The sequence below is a fragment of the Plutella xylostella genome, chromosome 7, assembly GCF_932276165.1.
Source record: "Plutella xylostella chromosome 7, ilPluXylo3.1, whole genome shotgun sequence".
Lineage (NCBI taxonomy): Eukaryota > Metazoa > Arthropoda > Insecta > Lepidoptera > Plutellidae > Plutella > Plutella xylostella.
Window position 1 is genome coordinate 2,571,827 of NC_063987.1, and position 21,881 is coordinate 2,593,707.

Consider the following 21,881-nt stretch of genomic DNA (forward strand, 5'->3'; position numbering starts at 1 on the left):
GAAATTATTAGGTAGGTATATCTCTAGATTGATATCCGTGGGTAAAAAAGACAATGTTATGTTACACACTCATAAATAGACGATATTGCGATGAGATATTGCGTAAAATACAACATTATTGAGAAAAAAGCTAATTGTTTTTAGCACCTATAAGTACGAGTACATATTATGACGAAATTAAAAGGAAAACTATATCAGGTAAGTAGATTTTACAAGTTTACGAGTTGTAAGTTGTAAGTAGTCAATATTGTGATTGCAAACTTACATTTAAAGTTGTAGAAACTGACCTTGACGTGTAACGATGTATGACAAAATATAATTTCAACTACAAAGTTTAGTTTGTTTTTTGAGAGAGCTTATCTATGTAAGGTTTTTTTACCCCTCAAATCACCCTCTAACAGCATTTATCTTACTATACCAATTTTCCAAGACCCTGCAGCTGTAGGTGTACCCTTCATCTTCATCATCAGTACGCCTCTCTCAAGGAAAAGATTATCATTAGAGGAACTACTCTAAGGTCAATTGATTGAAAGTAAAGTGCTTGGAATTTATTGTACTTAGTTACAAGTAGTGCCATCTATGTTTTCCTAACAGAAGCTTCAATATCAGGGCGGGCGGTATAATCTTACACGAACTTCATAACATTTGTAGGCGGGCGGAATGTTACAGCTTTAAATTCTCAGCATTTCTAACAGATGTCGTTAGATTACAAATAAATTTAATATGTAGGTATATATTTTTTTTATCGGAACGCACATTTTTATGTCAAGCTACGTACACAGTTTCAATTTTTTTTGGAGATCACTAATTTTTAAGTTATTCCTCCTTACGACATTTTCCTATATCAAGTATTTAAAAATACAGAATGTTCATTTACTTTACCTACATTTTTGGTTACATTAAACTGACATAATATTAAGACATAAAAATACATATAGGTATAAAGTTTCGGCAAGGTTTAAGGAAACATTACTTAAGACTTATGGCACTTTAAACACTGTCAAGACCTTTAAAGGTAAATACTTACTTACACTTTTGGAAGTTTTAAGGATGTTTGTTTTGGATTAAGCATTTTGGGTTAGCCTTGCTGCACTACAATAACCTGTACATATATTTCCCTGTATGTGTACATAAGTACCTAATATGCAACTGCGAATGAATTACTTATTTAAGTACAGTTTCTTGGATGCTCTAAGTGTAGGTACTTCGAGAAAGCTCTTCTTAGTTATTTTTAACATTTTATAAAGCGAGCATTCAAATTATGATAATTATTATCTGTGTGGGCCAGTCTGCGTTAACCCCTTACGATCAATGAGAAAATTTACTGCTTTCGATCTGACTACTGAAATCTGGCCCTATACATGTCAGAAGCCCAAATATCAGGGCCAACCATGCATGAATACATATAGGTACTTGCCTTGTAAAGGGGAAAGATTTTCAACTATTATGCATGTTTTTTAGAAAAACTACTAAGTATAATAATAAGTATTATTACTTATATGTATTTAAAAAATCTTTAATCTTATAGGTAAGTACTCGAATACTATTGCGTAGATTTTTTATACCACGGGAAAACTTTTAACGTGAACAGTAAATCAGATATAAAACTTGAGCTCTTATTTACCCTTCAATAAAGAATACTGTAACACATTAAATATACAGTTACAAGTGTCGACCTTGTGATGTGGTTAACCGCATCGTAAGATATTGTTTGAGGACTTGTACTTATAATTATTATATTGTACAGTGTACTTAATTCAAATTACCGTTCTTGTTATTGTTATTAGACCTAAGGTAGAGGTATATTTTGACATTGGCAGCTATTCTAAAGGCACTAAAAGGTGCCAAATACAACTTCTAGTTCGAAATTTCATCTAAATAAAAGACGAAATACCTAGATATTTTTTTACCACGTGTTAGAAAGAAATTTGAACCGTAACTTCCGAAATAATCAAAGCGTTATCATTAAAACATCAACATTACTTAATTCATAATAATAATATATATACCTACTTTTTTACAGATACTCGAAAACGTCGCGTGTGTTTGAGGTCTAAACGGAAAATGACTGTTTGAGATTTGTTTGGGATTCTCTAAAATAATTAAATATCCTACCTATTGTCTTGGATCGTCAGACCAGCGGGCCGGAGGGCGTCTCACGCTACGCATCCCTACCCTATCCGTGGTCTTCTATTTTATCTCAGTATAAAACATTTTCCTAGAACATAACAGTTCATTGATACGTTCTGCGCACTATTTGTCTATTACACTGGTCAACCGATAAACTAACAAGAACCTAGCACGTGCAATATGATATTCAGCTGACACATTGTATATTGTATTGGGTTACAGAAGTAACGCAACTTCTACAGATGTAGTGTACATAGAGAGTATTTATATTTTTTCCTCAATCATTCTCTGAAAGTAGGTAAGAATTACTTGAAAAGAGGCATGAAAATAGCTATTTCACTGTCGGGGAAAAAATGCTTTCTTGCATCTAAAATGCCTCTGATGATATTTAGGTAGGTACTTTGTAATTAAGATGAGGGAATGTTTTGTTATTAAATTGATTTTAGTAAAAATTATGCTTGTATTGGTTATTTCTATTTTATTTGACTGACTAAACTTGGCAATTTATAAGAACTGAAAGATATTTTACCATAGATCATTCAACCCTATTAAAGGTCACATTCACTAAGAAAGTTTTGGCAGCCAGCCACCAAATTCGCATATTACACCCAAGAATCCGGAGATTTTCCGAAATTTATAGTGTCACATTATAGCAATGTGCAATCCCCGATATTACGTACTTACTAACTTTTTTAAATTCAACCGTCAGTGAACATGGTAGAGGCTATATTTCAATGAAAATACCTAGACCTAAGATTCTAGGTCATCTATGTTTGTTTAGTGAACAAAAATTATGGGTGTTTCAAAACGATCCTGTGGTGAGTCATCGCAAATTGATTTATAGTTTTCTATTTTAAATGGTATGCGATGTGAACCACATTAAAAATAGTAACTACCTAAGTAGTACGATAACTATTAAACGTTACTATAACACAGTGCTCATGAACCTGAAAACGTAGGAAGGGACACCCTGGACCCACTGGACTTATTCTTATTAGCCTTATTATTATTATGAGTGGTGGTAGCTCAGTCGGGTAAGCGCCCGCTTCTCACGCAAGAGATGCAGGTTCGAATCCCAGCGCTGACATGTACCAATGAGTTCTTTTAACTTAAGTACAATGTATACCATCGCTCTTACGGTGAAAGAAAACAACGTGAGGAAACCTGCATATCTAGATTTAGCACATCTAGATATGTGAACCCACCAACCAGCAGTGGACCAGCGTGGTGGGAAATGGTCCAAGTTTAGGAAGGCAGTTTAGACCTTGGGGATATGCACAAAGGTTCCACTCGAGAGAACCAGGTGCAGGTACTTACACCCCCACAGAGAATAGAATAGAATAGCCTTATTACTGCAAATCGTAAATTCGGCAGCGGACCTTTTATACAAGGAATATAAGTAGGTAGGTACTTCTTTATATGACAATCTGTAATTTTGTGCTAGCTGAAAAAAAGTCATAATTTGCATTTCACATTGACGCTTTGCGGCTTGCAAACTTACTGTTACATAGTTCTATGAATAAGAGAGTAGGTAGGTACCTAATACTAGAGCGCTCTTGTAATAATAATTTACTATACTACAGCCGGATGTAAAGCCCAGAATTAAAATATAAGCACAGCATAAAATGTGTGAAATAACAGTGTTCAACCAGTTTTATTCCAATCAAAGTTATAAAAGTTATTTAACTTTTTCCACAGTAATTAGTGAGATTTCAAAACCGAAATAACCGTGAGTATGATATGCAATACGTATTAAACCAGTAGATATGACTGCATTCCGATATTAAAGACAAGAAGAGAGTTTTAAAAGATTGAGATAAAATATAGAATCTAACCTACCTAACACACTACTAACTTGACTACATAGTCATTTAGTAAATAAAACTTCACTTCACTTTTTCAGCAGTGACACCTAATAAAGGGAATTTTAAAAATAAATAATATATATATTTTAAACTAAATGGATTTATTACGCACTACTAGCGCTCAGAAACTAAACCTTTTTTAACAACAAATTTTATTTCTTACTGTAAAATGTACTCACAAAATAAGCAATATTTTTACAAGTTACACAATTTCTAAGTTTAATAACAAAATAGAACTAACTACTCTAAACGCAGTTAGACGAAATTGGTCGGTGAAAATCAAAATGAAGGTATAAGCTCGTTTAGAGCATAAACTGCGTTTTCGATCCTTCTAACCACGTTTAATTACTTCGGAGAATTTGGCCCTGAGACTTCTATGTAACCCGTGACTTTGGCCCTAAGAATTTAACTAATTATTGAATTAATCCAATACACCTATAAGTACTTACCTAAAAAGACAATCGTAATTTAATCACACCACCATTCGATTCATAACTCTACCTACAACCTATCTTCTGTATTATTTATTTTCGTTATAGATCTCTCGTTATTCTAATAATGGTGCATCTTTATGCGTAGGAGTAGAGTGCGTTTCATTTCATCAAATCCGTAATAAACAAAATGTAACCTTATTCCAATGAAATACGTGTTTTAACAGGAGTATTTTTCGGTGAAACTGTGAATTGAATTGTTAAAAGCTCTTCCTGGTTCGTTTTGACACTTTTAATAAAGTTTTATCGCCTTGTAAGAGTTACGTAAATCTTTGGTTTATTTAAATACTTTTAGTTTACTGCGTTTTATAAAGTGTCTAAAAGGTTAGCCGTAGTACCATTCATTTATTAGTATGATATAATCTTGGCTTTATGAGTTGTATCCATTAAAGTCAAAGTCAAAGTCAAAAAAATTTATTCATCGTACAAATATAAAATTTTCTGATGAACGTCAAATAATTAAGTCACTATTGTATAAACATAATTATCAAAATAAGCTTGTATGTTACTAATATTATTTATGTAGGTATAGGTACCATTCATTCATGAAAATACGACTTTGAACTGTATTGTAATGAAATTTTAATTGTATGAGCATAGTTATTTTCTACTAGTTACCGACTACCGACCAAATAAGTTTACTCGGAATTTTCAAACATCTAACTTTAAATTGAGGTAAATGGCAGAGCAATTATAAATTCATCACTGGTAACGTGTTACCCCGTGTTAGTATTTTATTTTATTGCACGTAGGTACATAATATATTTTATCGAATATTTTTACAAATGGTAATATTAAGTAATTTTTGCTCTATTTAGCGCTGCGTTATCGTTCACTTATGCTCTGAGAAAATAAAATAAAATAAATAACTAGACAAATATAAAATAAATTATCATTACTTAAGATACGAAACTTTGTAACACTTCCATTTCGAAATAAAAGTTTAAAGTGCTCTTAAAAATTTTATAGTGGCACTTTCGCTTTTAAAGTTTTAGTCATAAAGTGAATCGTAAATTTAGCGTAACATGCTTCAGTGTTGCTCTTTTATAAACAGTTCACCTATAATTGTCAATTTTGCTGACGAAGTTGCTTTTAGATTATCTTGCTTTGATAATCGTCTAGTTTCATACAGTTTATATTCAGAAACCGCCGTGAAATGGACGCAATGCATAACATGCAAGAACTTTCCTTACATCCAATAGAATTAATTGTGCAAATATTGTTTAAACAATACCTTAATAACTCTTATTGTGTAACGTTTATGACAGAAAATTATATGATAGATCTAATTGATATACCTGACAGCATATCTCTCGTGGTACTCAATTCAACAGGAGATATTTTAGAGGCTACATTATCCGCATCGGAAATGGGATGTTCTAATTATGTGGTTCAAATGGCTAATCCTGAAAAGTTTATAACCATATTTGATAAAATAGTTCGTTTAGGCAATGCCAGAAAAAGTGATAGTAAAATTATCTTGCTACCACCCTTTCGAGATGAAAATGTATCTAAACAACTGAAAGTATTACAATTTAAAGAAACTTCGTTTATTTCGAATTTATTAATTGTCATACCAGTAAACAGCAATAAAGAATGCAAAACATATGACTTCATCACCAATGAATTTATCGGATATGATTTTAAAACAAACAAACCCATATTGCTAGATAAATGGAATTCGTGTACTAAAGAGTTTAAGCAAAAAGCAAATCTATTTCCAGACAAACTGAAGGACCTAGATGGGAAAACTGTAAAAGTTGCTTGTTTTCATAGTTACCCTTTCACAATTTTGGATTTGGACAATAGTAGTACACCCCATGGAAGAGATGGCATCGATATCCGAGCAATTAACGAATTGTGCCGGTAACCAAACCTTTATTATTATTTACAATAGCAACCAAGGATAGTACGAATTTAGAAAATTTAATAAGAAACTCTCTAATTTGATTTATGGAATAATAATTATGCCTTTGTTATCTAATAGTCAATCAAAATCACACTCCTTATAGTCATTTTGATTTTTATTATTTTATAACTAAAACATCTAATTTTAGATGGATAAACTGTACAGTTGGTATAGTAAGAGATGACAATGCCGCTTGGGGAAATATTTATGACAACGGGACCGGTGAAGGAGTCCTGGGAAACGTTTACATGGATCATGCAGATTTTGCCATTGGTATAGAAGAATTTCATTTTCAGCTTCAGCACAGTGTGTTATGTTAGAATTATATAAATTTTACCTTATATCGCACGGGTTCAAGTTACTGCGTCCTACGTTTTAGTCATTCATTATGAAAAAAAACTATGCACCAAAAGTTCACTTTATTTATTATCTTTCAGGAGGATTGGGTGCTTGGTTTTATGTTTTCAAAAAACTGGCATTCTCTATATACGGCCTTAAATGTTCTATAACTGTTATTGTTCCAGCTCCACAGTAACTATAATTAAAATAATATTGTTTATGAATAAATTCTACATTTAATTCAAACCGTATATAACAAATTTTGTGTATTTTTTAGGTTGGCATCATTATGGGAAGTTCCATTGCTAGCATTATCAGCAAAGATTTGGTTATTGTACTTCTTCGCCGGAGTTTTTGCTTCTGCTGCTCTTTATATGGCCAATAATTATTCAACTCGACACATTTTTTTGCTGCCATATCGAATTTCCCTTGCACAGGTAGGTATTATTGTCTGAATTCCATTCATTTCATAGGCTATTACAACAGCATTAAAATCCTTTAATACCTTTCTAACACTGAGTTGCAGAAAGGATCTTTAAGTTAATGTCGGCATTAAATGTAGTGTTGCCTTGCTTTGACAGTATACGGACAGAAAGAGACAGACATAGATTTTATGTCGACATTAGCTTAAAGTCCCTTTCTGCAACTCGGCATAAAACTTATAATTTATCACTTAACAGGCTCAATCAGATCACAAAAAGCCCAATTGGAAGATTCGACGCGTCACATGTTGGCTTCTTCTTACGATTGTCATAATAAATAGTGCATATAGTGCTGGATTGTCCACCAACTACACAATCCAAAAATACGAGGATTCTATAGACACAATTGCAGACGTCGTCGATAGAAACATGGAATGGGGTGCCGTTCATGAGGCTTTTATTTATACCCTTCTCAATTCTCAAGATGTAGGTAACATCAAAAATAATAAGCTATGCTATCAGTAAAACTTTGATAATGACACAACTGAATAAAATGTTTCAGCCTGTAATAAAAGGACTGGTGAAATTGTTTCGCAAATACAGTCCTCAAGAAATGATGCAGAAATCGTATTCAGTTGACATGGCATTTGCTATGATGAAATTGCAAGGAGGTAAACGACCTACATAATTATGTCAAATATTTTAAGATATGTAATGTCCTCCTAGCCGAATTTCGACCAGGGCGGCCAATCTCATTAGAGATCAGCCAACTACGCAGGAGTAGATTATAGTGCCCAAGTGTGTGCGCAGTACACAGGAGCACTCTCTGTTCCATCACTCTCATAGCCCAATGGGACGGATTGACCGACACGACTGGAGAGAGCTAGGCGCAGGACCGACTGCTTTACATAATTTTAATTTAATTTTTAAGATATGTATTTATGTTATAAAGGATTTTTATACCTCGTATTATCTTTCAGGTAACATAAATATCGGCAGATTTATAACCGAAGACGTAGTATCAAACTATATGATACTACTAGATGATATATATTACGAGTATAGCCTTATTATGGGGCGAAAGAGTTCTCCACTTCTGGACAAGTTGAATGTACTTCTACTGCGACTTCATGAAACAGGACTGACTTTGGCTTGGGAGAACCAGGTATATATAGGTTAACGCATCTGAATTTTTGTAGACATTATATAAATAAATAAAACAAAAGAATGAAACATGAGGTAACGATATGACCTAAAACGATTCATACCATGAATTTTGATTTGGGTTGCAATAATTTTAACTCATCGACTACATTAGTGGGAAGAAATATTTAAAAAAAATACAATCACCATTGAACAGAGCACCGATATAAAATTATTAGTCTCACTGAATGAGTCGGTATTTTTTTTCAGATTAGTCAACGCTACGGAGACTACAAAGTGCAATTGGCTATAAAATTCTCTCGGTTAAAAAAGGAGTCAAAAACGGGGCCTCTGGGATATTACCATTTAGAGGTGAATATCTATAGATATTGGGCCAAGAAACCTGATGGTAGCATTGCCACTCTGAAAGGGTTCAGGTTTCTTTGAGAATAATTATTACAGAAAACTTTATTGACATAAATATAATAGGTATCTGAGTGTTTTTTACTGGCTTTCTAGCCAGGAAACATTTACTAAAATTTAATTCGACAAACTGAAGAAAGGTTTAAACGAAATCGTTCCATTTGATTCTCTAGGAGATTTTATTGAACTTTGGTTAAGTTATACTTTTACAATAAATTTCTTCTTTACATACAATGCTTATATAACTGTAATAATAGTGTTAGTTTTTGTAAATAATAAATTAATTATGCATATCGTAAATGCATTTTCCCTGTGTACCTGAAATTATTATAACTTTTATAGTTTTATTTTTATTTTTCAGGGTGTATTTTATATGTACATGGGTGGAATAATATTATCAGCGTCAGTTTTTGTAATGGAGATGATGTTATTCCAAATGAAAAGGAAACAGACATTAAAATAATTATTTCTTGCATTTGCGATGTGACACTTCTGATATGGGATTACTCGTTATTTATTTTTAGCTGAATTAAATGAAACATGAACAAAACTATCTTTTATTTGTATTTTTTCTCAGCAACTAAAAAGTTTAAACAGTACTTATTTGACTGATAGTGTTAATCATCACTTAGCCCAACGGCTACTAAAAGCTATAAAGTATTCGATATCTTGATCATCATTAATAATTTATTTAAATCTCTCACTTATTTTTTTTCTTTCGTCTATAAATTATGCAAAACACTTACTTATTCACTCCTGGGTGGTCAAACGGGTCAAAGGTTTTATATTATTGTCACTTAAATTGTAGGTATATAGGTATATTAGCACAATCGTTATATTTGTTAAATAAGCAATCGCTCTGTTAAAAGTTATAAACTTAATTTAATGGCTAATATTGGCCGTTTAAATACAGGGTGTAGAAAAAAGGGTTAAACAGTATACCTATATAAGAAAAGAGAGTTGGAAGCTCAGTCGGGTGAGCGTCCGCTTCTCACGCCAGAGATGCGGGTTCGGATCCTGGCACTGACATGTACCAATGAGTTCTTTGAATTTAAGTACAATTTATACCATCGCTCTTACGGTGAAGGAAACAACCCGCAGTAGACCAGCGTGGTGGGAAATGGTTTATATATTTTATATATAATATTTTATAGCTTAGGAAGGCAGTTTAGACCTAGGGGATATGCACAAAGATTCCACTCGAGAGAGCCATGTGCAGGTGCTTACACCCCAGAATAGAATATACATATAAGAAAACCGAAAGGGCATGTGATTAAGTGCCAGTTTCGCACCTATTAAATAAAATTATAGTATATCTGTAGGATAAATATGTAATTATGATGCTCACTATTTCGCCTCGAAGCTCTTATTATTTATATCTAATTATGACTAAGCCCCTGGGCGATATTAAGATATCCACAATATTAAATTAAATATGTTAGGTATTAGCATAAGATACCTATAAATATTAATAATCTAGAAAAGTGTAACACGGTAGAGTTTTTAACGCAATAAATTAGCCGGAATAAAAATATATCAACCACATTTAAACAGAAATCTTTATTTATGACACTGTATATCATGTATAATAATATCATAATACCTAAGAAGTTATATAAATGATTCGCTGATACACATACATAGAATATCACTTAATACATTGCGTTGCATTGGAGCGGGCCGCTTGCCAGTTGAAGGGTTAAACTAAATTTAGTTTATTAAACTTATTAAACATTGAGTTTCATTTACTTCCACTGTTAATAGTTGCTTACATTTTATAGTAAAATCAAACGTTTGTAACATATATTATGTTTTTTGGGTCCAATTATGAAATTTGCTCAGTATGACACAGATAAAATTCTACCCAGTATTTTTTACAAATGAATAATTTACGGAAAGAAACTTCACAACTACGCAAGTGGAATAAATATCACTAAATCGAAAGTTCATTGCGATCGATTGTGACTCGCACTTGCACGCCAATCGATTCTCGATAAAGTTCACTCGCAAGTACGATTATTCATATCGAGACCCGAAACTGTTACAACTCAGACGCCTGTGGACGTTGAAACTGGACCCATGAGTAAAAATAATACCCTCAAATGCAATGAACAGTTACTGTTCTAGTGGCAATAGCGCCAAATTACTCCTAAACGGAAAAGGCTAGTTTAATGCCGTCTGCAACATTAAAGTACATTAAACATCGCAACAGAATACAACCAACTAAAAACATAAATTATGACTGAAATTTGTTTTAAAATTGAAGACATTAATTAATTTTGGTATCGGCATTTTGTAAACGGAACTTTTTCATTGATCGCCAGTGTATTATTGAATGGAGGGTGTTGCGATAATTGTAACGGACGAGAACGGAGACAAACACATAATAATAATATTTTAATTTAGGTACTTATAATTTATAATAAAAAAAATGTTCTTACTGAAATGAGTATTTTTTTAAAACTTAAACATTTTGTAATAAATAAATAACTCGAAATAAAGTTTATTGTTTTTTTTTAATAGGGTCGTATCACGAAGACCCATTGAGTCTGGCACCGACAACAGACACCCTTGAATCAACGATGACTTGTATTTTTTATGATTTTATTTTCACTCAAGAATGACTTTACATTCAAAACAATTTAAAATTAAGGGCGGTAACCGAACAGAACACAATATAATTAGCTTTAAAAGTTAAATGCGTCTTCGTTGAATCAGTCATCATGATAAAGAGTTTTTACAAGTAGGTCTTTTTTTATAAATAAAATTATACCTACGTTTTTAACTATTGTGTGTACAATTAGTTTTATTAACGCTATACAATTTACAAGGTGTATCTAGCAGTAAAGTGGAAACTGTTAGTAAGTACGTAGTATTTTACTTACATAGGTATACAATAAGACATACAAAGATCTAAATCATAATAATATTCTTTCACCATATTATTATCAAATTAAGTCATGAAATGGTTTTGTGTATTATTTGGTGGGATTATTTAAAACCTTGAATAAATCTGGAAGCAAACGCACATTATTAGCTTTCACCAAAGTACTTAATAATTAATTAATCAACTGTATACATACATTAAGTATACCCCTAGTATATGGGCCAAAAATTTGTTTTTTCGTATCTTATTTAACAATAACCCGTAATAATAGTAACTGTATTAATTCTAAATTTAAATTTCATGTAAATTAATCACGGTGATGTATCTCTTAAATCGTAATCCATTAAGTGAGATAAAACATTTTTAATATAAAAAAATCATGTTCTGTAAATTGCTTTATTGGAAGAGTTTGAGTCGTTCGTCAAGTCGCGCGCCTTAGACTCGCGCGCCACGCGAGTTGGCATCTTCTGTTTTTTTATATCGTCAACTCGCGTGCCCATGTAAAGTACGGTCAGATGCAAACGAATTGAAACTAAAAAATATAGTTAAATATTGTTTCCCTGGCTGATTAGCATAAGAAGGTACCGACTAAACAGTCGCCATTAAAGTAGATGCTTTGATTTCGGGATAAAGATACAATAAAACCTATGTTGGAAGTGCGGAATGAGGCAAAAGGGGATGTGACCTATAACGCATGATACTTGCTATCTCATTTGCTATCTCGCAAATTTTACCTGTCATAGCTATGTCCTTCAAGTTTTTGTTGCAAAAACCGGTATAAAGGGTTAAAACGTCATTGTTTTAGTGACGTCGTTTTAGTGTTACTCCTAATTCGAAGCAGAGATGTACAGTGCATTACTTACAGTCTACAGTACAGCGCAAAAATATTAAAATGTGGCAGTTTTTATTTTACTGATTTTGATGTATTGTGGGAGTAAGCCTATAACTAATAAATTAACTTTACTATATTACCAAGTCTACTTTGCCGTAATATAAACACAGTGTTACGTTTTCGTTGTGTTAACGTTATATTAAATATCGAATTAGAACTAAAATTTAAAACAAATTTCATTGGTCAAAGAGACAGATACCTAACTGTAACAATTACTTCCAGGAAGTTCATCGCAAGCAGGTCCATCTAGTAATAAAACTGCACATGAAATCATAACATCCCAGCGAGGAAAGTCGGTACTGCTTCGTGCAGGTTATAAATACAGGGTGTTGCAAAAAGGGTATACTAAGCCGAAACCTACATGTGCAGCATGTTATATCTAAGCCCGAAACTGAAATCAGAATTTGAAAATTCGCGAAAAAAAATTTCATTTTCATAGAAACTTTGTTGGTCACGTGACTTTTTTACTATGGATAAAAAAAAAATCGCGAATTTCCAAATTCACCAGTAACAGTATACCAATTTTGCAACACCCTGTATAACAAAGACCGAACAAATAAAAATGGTTCCTGTGTTTGGAGGTGTTCGAAGAGAACAGTTCGCCAAGCGAGTTAATTACTGATTTTATTTTAAAGTAAAGTCCTATAAAATACCCTATACATTTTAAGTAGTTACCTTAAGCATAATGAATTATAACTTTTGTGGCTGACTCTACATATTTTCACAGTCGAGCGAGTTGACGACAAAAAAAGTAGGTAAATACGGGAGGGGCTTCTCGCGCGTGGCGCGCGAGTCTAAGGCGCGCGACTTGACGAATGACTCGAGTTTATGTGTAGGTAGGTAGGTACAGTATTGTGCAAATTAATGTGAACACGATAAAATACATTTATTAGTTCTAAAATAAAAAAACAGAGATATATGAATACAATTTAAGTTATTTTAATAGAAAATGTATCCTCCCTGGCTTTTATAACTTTTTCAACACGTTTTGGCATAGAATCGACATGATTTTAACAATTTTCTGATATTTACTGGTTTAAAAAACTTGTATGGATTACAGCCTCAATCATTTTAGTTTTTCTTGTGTAATCCATTTTACGAAGTCTAACTTTCACGATGGCCCACTTATTTTCAATGGGATTAAGTGCCGGTGAGTTCTCTGGCCAGCCAAAGAAAAACTAAAATGATTGAGGCTGTAATCCATACAAGTTTTTTAAACCAGTAAATATCAGAAAATTGTTAAAATCATGTCGATTCTATGCCAAAACGTGTTGAAGAAGTTATAAAAGCCATGGAGGACCCATTTTCTATTAAAATTACTTAAATTGTATTAATATATCTCTGTTTTTTTATTTTAGAACTAATAAATGTATTTTTTTCATATTTTCACTCGTGTTCACATTAATTTGCACAATACTGTACCTATGTCGAAGCAAAAAACATAGACCTGAAAGGTTCTGTTGGACATGGAACTGAAGATCTAACTGAAAAAACCCGCTTTATGGGAAATCGAAAAAAACAAGAATAGACGTGGTAACAGGTTGTGAGTTGTAACACCCAAACATTTTGAGTTGGGTCCGGTTACCAACAACCCTTCTTAGTAGAACATGCAGCACTAAGTAGGTATATGCTAGAAACAAGGGCTACATTCAAGTATTTACTTTTTAATCAACATACATACACAACAGAAGAGTTTAACAGCAGCCACAATAATTTTCTAAATAGAGATCCCTAAAAGCGTGGGCGGCATTATAGAAGCGGCTCAGATCAAACCAGTTTGTGCTTTATATTGATCGAATAACTGAATCCAATGATAAATCGAATACAAGCGATCGGTATGTTCGGCGCATACATTATTTTGTACTTTTTGGAGGCACTCAGTATACCTTAGCCCTGGAGGGTTACTCTATACTGACAAAAAACGAACGAACGAGAGCTAACGGCACGTTTAATACAACGAGTTAGAGTCATTGCTCGCGTAGCAGCGTTCAGGAACTTAGTTTTTCGTTATGTAGAGTGAACCCCCAGTATCTCATTAGAGTTGATCTACCTAAGCATGAACTCTGTAATGTAAACCTTATAATTTGATATACAATATACATGAGTAATGAAAAAGTTCCTATAAAGGAAAAGGCTATTTGGATTACGACGTTTGCAATATTGAAGTAAATTTAACAGCGCATCGAAATATTACCAAATAAAATAAAAAAATATTATTAAGTCGTTACCAATTCCCACGGGTTTTTTCTATTCGACTAAACAAAGTTAGAGGGAAAAGGTACTTGACTTGGCGTCTTTTTACATAGACGGTTTAAAAATATTTTCGAACTTCAATTATTTTTACCCCGGTTCCAGAGGAATAATCGTATGCTTATAGAAAACAAGCACAATATGTGCATCGTGCTTGTTTTCTTTAACGATTTTTGTTTTGTCAGTATTTTTAATTTCCAGAAAGTACCTACTTTAAATTAAACAGTGTAGCTTATCCACCTGTCTCATAGCAAAAAAATCAATTAGTGCTATTTATTACCTATAGTGAATCGTTACAAAATAACATGACTTTTGATGTACCAAAGGAACCGGTTAAATATGTGTGCTTACTTGATTTATTATATTTTTTTACTGATTTATTATCTTTTGAACAAATCGGTTAACAACTTTACGGTATTAGCTTTGAATCTTTGATGTGATATTTTTTATCGTACATTTTACTATGTGTTCTAATTGGGAGCGATATTTTGCGCAAGTTGTAAATCAATTAAGCTAAATCAAACTGGATTTTGGTTTGATGTGCAGTAGGTAAAATATACATATAGTTCTACATTTATAATTACAGTCGGGGGCAAAGAATCCTGACCAATTAGAGTGACGATGCTATCTACCTTATTATTGAGCTAGGGTACCTTATTATTTATTTATAAGTTTTTAGGACTGACGATATTTATAACTTATAAGAGAGGAAGACCAAGAAAGACGTGGCTTGATTGCGTGAAATAAAATATGAGAGAGTGTGGAGTGAATGAGGATATGACAGAGGATAGGGTAAATAAAATGCCGTGACATGACGAACAAAGCCGACCCTAAATAAGGATAAGGCAAGGAAGAAGAAGAAGAGATTGAGAATACTTATGTATATCGGTTACTTAATCGGTCAAAATACTATTTACTTTAAAAAAAATACTAATTTCAGAAGAAAAAATGCAATTATTATTAAATTAAAACCCATTCGCCTAATCAGGAAGTGAAAACTATAAAACATAGACAGTCCGTTTTTGTGTTACTGGTTTCATGTCCTTTTTATAAATGACAATAATTAATGTTTGACGCAAACTGATTTATGTAAGTATGTTCTTATGTCGCTTTGTACGGTTAATGACCGTTTTTGCGAATAATTCTCCGTTTTAAAATAAGTTGACAGTTTTTATGAGCCTACAATCTGGATCAGTGTATAAATACCATAAATAGTGTATATTTTTATTGCTCTGGTTTAAATTTTTACTGCCCAAAACACAGTTGAAGGATATATTTCTGTAGATTTGATAAACAGGAAATATATAATCATAATCTTATACATTTTATGTTGAACTCAGAGCAGCGGTGAATCTACGAGTATGTCTATATTTTTTAACTTCTAGTTAATATTTTGTCACCATTTTAAGACTTTGATGTGGCCAATCAGAAAAACTGTAAATATTCAACATGTTTGATAGGGACACCTAATATTAACCAGTTCTCCTAGTGCAGTGTTTTTCAACCTGTGGGTCGCGACCCCCTGGGGGGTCGCGAAGCTTCTGTAGGGGGGCCGCCAGAGATCGAAAAAACTGGGTACTTTAGTGAAAGAAAACCATAAAGACCATTAATTTAATGAATATTTTTTTATTACATAGATCAGGGATCATAAGCATTTTACTACATCCTTGCGAGCATGGATTTTTATAGCAAACTACTACTAAATCTGGCCAAAATCTGTATTTTTCCCGAGAAATCTTTTGTTTATACCTACCTACATACAGAAGAGCTCGAGTCTACTCTTACTTCATCTTGCCTCCCACCGTAAATTATTAAACTAGAGAAGGTTTTTTGATTGATTCAAGTCATGTTTGCTTCCAATGAGTGGAGACTTAGTATACCCTTTTTGCAACACCCTATATAACTAATAAGATACTTTGACTATATTTAGGACCTTTTAAATGGTAGCCAATAAAACAAAACCAAAAAAAAAATGGCCCCTTTATACCTAAATGTAAAAAAAAACCGAAGGGTCAAGGGGGTCGCGAAATATTTTTTTATACCAGGGGAGTCGCGTCATGAAAAAGGTTGAAAAACACTGTCCTAGTGAATGTTAGGTTTAACCGGCTAATTTTAAGTTTATCTTGACGAATATATATGTTCAATGTAACATATACGATATAATTATATATTACTATAAGTTGTGGAGTCACTCTAAAGTGGTAGCCAAAAAAATAAAACAATTGATCAACTTTTTTTGCAAATGATCGATTGATTTTCTACTAATGGTTTTAATTTTCTACACAGTAAAAGCTATAATACTAAAGCTTATTACAATTCGTTTTGACCAAGTATCTCTCCCTTTTATTTATGAATTATAAGAACTTCAATGTCACAAACTACTATATAAATATTGTCTATATCGAGAACGGCAACCGATTTCGCTCATTTTGGTCTTGAAATATTAAAGGTAAGATGCGAAGAGAAACTCGCATGCAACAGCTATTAAATTATGTAAAAAAAAAATGTATTTCAGCGCGTTCAGGCAGACCGTAATTTTCTTTCACGATTGTTATTTTTATTGTGTTCACCTCTCCTTTGCAGACACAGATGGCAAACTCCCATCCAATGTGTGACCGTGTCAAGACAAGAGTCGCTTAATACTAGACACACAGCTCGCCTATAATCTTATAGCTCGCTCTATAACATCGCCGTAAGGCAGCGTTCCCACTACGCCGGACCGGCAGATCTGCCGAAAACCGGACACCGGACAGAGTGTTCACATTACATCGGATCCCGGAAGAAATTCAGACAGTCCTCAGTTGAATTTGGACCTGCGCGCACAATGGACGACGAAATTGTTGTGTTGTGGTGGTATCTTAATAGAAGGCAAAATAAAAGAAAACATTGGGTACACCCTATTTTACGGGAAAGATTTTCCATTCTTTTCATTTTACATCCAGGGGCGAGGGGAGCACGAGCGGGGCGAGCGGGGGACTGATACCGGCACAAACTCGTTCACATTACTCCGGGCCCGGTCGTTCTACCGGCAATTCGTAGTGACAAAACGTTCGGTAGAAATGCCGGGCTCGGCAAAAATGCCGGACCCGGGATAATGTGAATAGCTTCATATAAATTGTACAGCCACTAGCTCTTCCGGCAGATTTACCGGCGCGGCAGATCTGCCGGTCCGGCGTAGTGGGAACGCTGCCTTACAATAAGTAACTTTCATCATTAAGAGACTTAAATATTATGACAGGTTTTTTACTAAAACAACGAACGATAATGACGGCATTAAATTCAATCAAATCATTAAATAGAAACGGTACCTACTCTTTTTTTTGTTCATTTGCTCGCTAAGTTTCTGTCATCAGTTTTTTTTCAATGGTAAATTAAAAGATGAGTAAGTTTTGATGAGATCACACCTTTGGGTCAATTCATCTTTAGGTGGGATCTTTTTGATATGCCGACATCATGTACACTACACAATACAAGGTTACCCATTGAAATAAAAAAGTACGTACAAGTATTTAACTTACTTTTTAACGTACTTACTTTGAACCTATAAAGATAAATTATATCCTGTAACCATCAGTGGCGGATTTACAAATTTGCCGCCCGTAGGCCATTAATATTTTGCCGCCCCTACTGAATTTTGAAATTCAATACGTTAGTTTAATTCCGTTATTAGTACGATTGTGAACTTAATCATATTTCTGTCATTTAATTAGATTATTTTTGCAACCCGCTATGTACTGAAGAGTTTAATGTTAACCTAAAAAGTTTAATTTGACAGGCAAATAAAAAACGTAAAAAAACTTTAAAGCGTAAAACATCTGTAACTTTAAAAAATCGATTTTCAGCAAACTTATTGTCTAAGAACACTCTCCCGTAGAACACATGTGATACAAAAAAAACTACATTGAAGTCGGTTCATTCGTTCAACCCCCTTACTCTTGAAAGGCAATGTATTGCGTCTGTCTTTCGTTGTCAACATGTAAAAAATCATAACTTCTCTTCAAAAGCGTTTTTACAAAGGGGCCGTCCATTAATCACATGAGGTCGTTTTTCTCATACCACCCCCCCCCCCCCCTGGTGATATTCGGTGAGGTTCGGGACCATCCCCCCCCTCCCCCCCTGGATCACGTGTATTTTTTTCAAAATCTATGTAAAGGCTATTTGTGACTAGAAAAAATGTATCGAAAATTGCGTTTTGAATTGGAAAACGTTTATAATGTGTATTTGCAATAAAATTTATTATTTTAGAAAATTTTGCGCCGTTCAAAATTTTGGTTCAGAAATACCTAGTGCTTTTTGTCAAAAAATTAATACACGTGATGTCTAACGAGACCCCCCCTCCCCCCTCGTGATGTTTCGTGAGGTTTTCCGTACCCCCTCCCCCCCCTTTGAGCCTCACGTGATTAATGGACGGCCCCAAAGACTAAAAATACTTATGTAATCAGCTAGGTAATGCCTATTTTAAGAACCTAGAAACAAGAATATAATGCATACAATTTAGAAGTTATTTTACAAAAACGCCAAAAAAGACTTTTTTGGCCAAAATCTAAATGTTGCCAACGCAAGACAGACGCAAAACATTGCCTTTCAAGAGTAGGGGGGCAGCGGTGTGCAATGCGAAGTCCTATCCAAGTTTGGAAAAATAATAATATGCTCCAAATTCTGTTTTCGCAGTAGCAAAAAGATAGATATGTATGTAATGATCCAGGATTTATTTATTTATTTAATATGGCACATCAACAGTACATACAGGATCCGGTTTATATATTATTTATTAAATATTACAGAGCGTTTATTAATCGTTTTCGTATTTTATAATAGTAATTTATACATGGATGGTACAGATGATACACGTATAAATAATTATTTAAAAAAAACTACTTATTTGCCAAATTTGCCGCCCCTCTCAATCTGCCGCCCTAGGCACTGGCCTTTTTGGCCTATAGGTAAATCCGCCACTGGTAACCATTAATATTTGACAAGGAAAATTGTACAAGTACCCTACTCTTATCTAAGTATTCATTCTCCATACATTTATGACAATCCGTTTGGTGCGATGCGTACGATACCGATAGGTGTAGCTTACATTTACTTAACTTATTTATGCCAATTCGTATTATTATTATGATCTGCCCCCGTATTATGTAACTCCGAGTGGGGTTGGTTGGTATAAAATGGCTGACAACTTAGAATAGAATAGAATAGAATTTTGCTTTATTAAACACCACATAAATCAGACCACTTAGAGCATTATTAATTAATAACTTTTTACTGACTTATCTGATTTCACAAACGTTTATGTTGAATGTAAGGATATATTGTTAGGCTTCTTGCATATTTCTTTCACTAAGATTTTTGGTGTTTTCGGTTAATAAGTCTCTAAATTGATACCAATTATCAACGGTTGCTAACTCTCAAAAAGTTACATAATACGGGGGCAGGTTCCTCAATTGATATTGTCCTAACAACAAAATGGATCCAATTCTAAAAACACTGCAGAGCAGACGTCGACATCCTGTGTGTTGACGCTAAACAGAACGTTAACTCTTTATAGGTTAATGAGTTGAAACACGGCACAAACGCACAAGCATATAGATTATTTTTGTTCTAAGTAATGAGTGATTTTACGGTTAGTTTCGAAATACCACACTGTAAAACATTGTGTGAATTCTTCGTTGCTGAAATAGGTAGTTGTTATACTAAGAGTAACCAATCCAACCCAAAATATCGACATAATATTATGGTCAGAACAGAAAGAGTCGAGATTAATAAAGTTACCTACCTATAACTTCTTTCTATAAGTAGGTATATAAGTGTATTCTGCTATATCGGTAAACTATTAATCTAATTATCCAGGATGTCATGTGCCGGCTGTGCGTACAGCTTCTTGGCAAGAGTACCGTCGATTACATTTCGCTGAATACGAAGATTAGCAGAATTGGCCACACGCATAGAATGAGAACGATACTTTACTATAATTATATTTTAACTTACTTCGGCTATTTATCCATACATACATATACACCTATTAAATGAAAATAGCTCCTTGTCATAATTTGGGAAAATCCATTTAATAGAATCGGACCTAGGACTTTCATCACATCAGTCTAACCAGTAACTACGGTCGTCTGAAACAAACCTAACAATAACGATTAAGTACAAATACCTACAGCCCACAGCCATTTAGCCATGTTAGCAAATACCTAACATTGTTTAGTCTGTCGGTAATAATTTGTAGTGGCGCCTAAATAGCTTTACTTAACACAACGGTGAGTAAAATGGTTCAGAGATTCTTGGAAACCAATTGTTAGTTCCACGTAATTCCGGTAACGTTTAAATACCTACCTAAGTATTTTTTTCATAAATAGATAGTACTTACTTATGAAACGTTTATTAACTAGTTTTTTAGATGATGTTGGGAAATGTACTACGTATGTAGTATTGTAGAAGTAAAACTCATAGAACAAAAGTGGTATAGAACGGGGCGACACCCAACCTCTTTTTGCTTACTGTATACTTGTATACCACTCTCGCAACACCCTGTATATTGGCGCCTCTGCCTTCGACCACAAATCCGAGTCCAAAGTATTCTCAGAATGTCACACCTACGAGCCATCAAGTTAGCTCTTCATTATTTGCACGTTACGGTTCGTTATATCCTTTTAGCGCAGTTTGTCAAATATTGTTAGCTCAATATTTACAGAAAAAGCGGTGTTTGGGTGTTTGCTTACCGATGATCTGAGTTTAGTCAGATGAGTGACCGACCACTGGCCACAAACTACTTGAGACTCTTTATTTTTGCATTTTCATAATTATTTTGAATTTAACCACGACTATCGCGTGCCGATTGTGTGACAATTTATATTCGTTCGTTCGTCGATTTAGAGATTGACCCCCCTGACGCGCATAATAGAAGAAAACTTGTAGGTATACCTACATATATACCTAAACGCGTACCTACGTATTCAAACTTACCTACTTAGGTACTCATGCCATAGGGTTTGGATATGTACGAAGCCATTTACATATTAGATATGCTGGACTGAACAGTAGCAAATAGTTATGAACAATTATAGTTTCACAACAAATTTCAATAGCACCATAAAATCGCCTGCTCATAATATATTATTGCC

At 33.7% G+C, this 21,881-nt stretch overlaps 2 protein-coding genes across 4 annotated transcripts in view; one reads left to right on the plus strand and one right to left on the minus strand.

The window, feature by feature from the left end:
- The window catches only part of LOC105381482 (rho guanine nucleotide exchange factor 17), an 84,167-nt gene that overhangs the window by 57,545 nt on the left and 4,741 nt on the right, over positions 1-21,881 (minus strand). The gene's annotated exons all lie outside the window — the stretch shown is intronic.
- LOC119690834 lies at positions 6,778-8,892 on the plus strand. Its single transcript, XM_038106793.2, has 6 exons — positions 6,778-6,926; positions 7,012-7,171; positions 7,415-7,642; positions 7,719-7,827; positions 8,137-8,321; positions 8,570-8,892. The coding sequence occupies exons 1-6, from the start codon at positions 6,784-6,786 to the stop codon at positions 8,744-8,746; spliced, it is 1,002 nt and encodes a 333-aa protein (XP_037962721.2). The 5' UTR covers positions 6,778-6,783; the 3' UTR covers positions 8,747-8,892.

Coding starts and splice junctions, on each gene's coding strand:
- LOC119690834 (XM_038106793.2), top strand. CDS start 6,784: ATGAAAAAAAACTATGCACCAAAAGTTCACTTTATTTATTATCTTTCA. Junction 6,927..7,011: donor GTTATTGTTCCAGCTCCACA/GTAACTATAATT, acceptor TGTATTTTTTAG/GTTGGCATCATTATGGGAAG. Junction 7,172..7,414: donor ATCGAATTTCCCTTGCACAG/GTAGGTATTATT, acceptor ATCACTTAACAG/GCTCAATCAGATCACAAAAA.